The 1410-nt window shown below is 35.5% G+C and overlaps 1 protein-coding gene across 2 annotated transcripts in view; it reads right to left on the minus strand.

Moving 5' to 3' along the window:
• dgkh (diacylglycerol kinase, eta) overlaps positions 1 to 1410 on the minus strand; it is a gene marked incomplete at its 5' end in the record, with an annotated part of 71814 nt that overhangs the window by 26374 nt on the left and 44030 nt on the right. For both annotated transcript variants that reach the window (XM_014027069.1, XM_014027070.1), the window contains 2 exon segments: positions 521 to 640; positions 779 to 871. In XM_014027069.1, the coding sequence (XP_013882523.1) occupies positions 521 to 640; positions 779 to 871 (213 nt within the window).

The following is a 1410-nucleotide window of genomic DNA, read 5'->3' on the forward strand; positions in this document are numbered from 1 at the left end:
GATGGATGGATGGATGGATGGATGGATGGATGGATGGGGTTAACACATACAGTGGGTAAAATAAGTATTGAACACGTCACCATTTTTCTCAGTAAATATATTACTAGAGGTGCTAATGACATGAAATTTTCACCAGATGTTGGTAACAACCCAAGTGATCCATACATACAAAGAAATCAAACCATAAATGTCCAGAAATAAAGTTGTTTGTATTAATTGTGTATGGATCACTTGGGTTGTTACCAACATCTGGTGAAAATTTCATGTCATTAGCACCTCTAGTAATATATTTACTGAGAAAAATGGTGACGTGTTCAATACTTATTTTACCCGCTGTAATTTCTCACTTCCAGCGTTTTTTTTATAAAGATTGAAACAGTTAAGAAAATATAAATAAATATCAGTAATTCATCAATATTCATTGACTTTATTATACTTTTACTTCATCAGACGTAAAAATAAAAGAGGTGTTGTTGTTGTCATTAGTTTTAGAGAAATGAGTGTTTTTCAGACTGCTTACTTCATCCTCGTTGGGCTGCAGGATGTGGTAGAGCCAGAGAATCTCTCCCAGTTTACCCAGTTCCACCTCCACGCTCTGCACAGCGCTGGAGAGCTGCTCCTCCTCTGGTGGGTCCAACTGCTGTAAGAGGTGGAAAATATGTCAAACTATTTGACCTAAATACAAAAATAAAACTATGAAGCAGAGAGACAACTTTGTTTTTTAAAACTTTGTGTTTTTGGACACTTTAACTAGTGAAAAGAATAATTAAGAACTGACCAAAGAGACTCGACCCAACAGAAGGGACTCGGTCTCATTGTGAAGTGCTTTGACCGTGCTTGCCACCTCAATAGCTGTGTTCCTGGTCAGGCTCTGTGGAAGAAACACAACAGTTGTGTAGTATATTTCACAGGAAACAAAAGGCTCAGTAGACGCAGGAACTCTGTGAAACAGTTCTAAAAAGCAGTCATTTCAGCTTCAGTTCACAACAGACTTTAAGGGTTTTACTTGGATAAACATGAACAGTCAGTATGAAGGTACAACTATGTGAAACAACCGAGGACATTCAACAGGCTGCTGAGTCCAAAACACTTTCCACACATACAATTCTGGTGAAAATACCTTTTGATTACCTACTTCCACCAAAAGTTGAATCAAAAATGTATCTTTAAAGTAATGGTGTCAACAAAAATTAACTCAGTAAACTCAGTAAAGAGATGCTCTCTTGAGATTCAGGTAAACTGTAACATGAAGTGAATTATAAAGCAAATTACATAAGTTCATGTTAAAAATAATATCTTCTAGGGATGTAAATATGGGCTGCTGTTTGTAAAGTTACACAGTCAAAAATTAACACCAATATTTTTGTTTTATTTAACCGTTTATAAGAAAAAAATAACAGATTTATTTTT

This window comes from Austrofundulus limnaeus, unplaced genomic scaffold, assembly GCF_001266775.1.
Source record: "Austrofundulus limnaeus strain Quisiro unplaced genomic scaffold, Austrofundulus_limnaeus-1.0 Scaffold613, whole genome shotgun sequence".
In the NCBI taxonomy this organism is placed as follows: domain Eukaryota; kingdom Metazoa; phylum Chordata; class Actinopteri; order Cyprinodontiformes; family Rivulidae; genus Austrofundulus; species Austrofundulus limnaeus.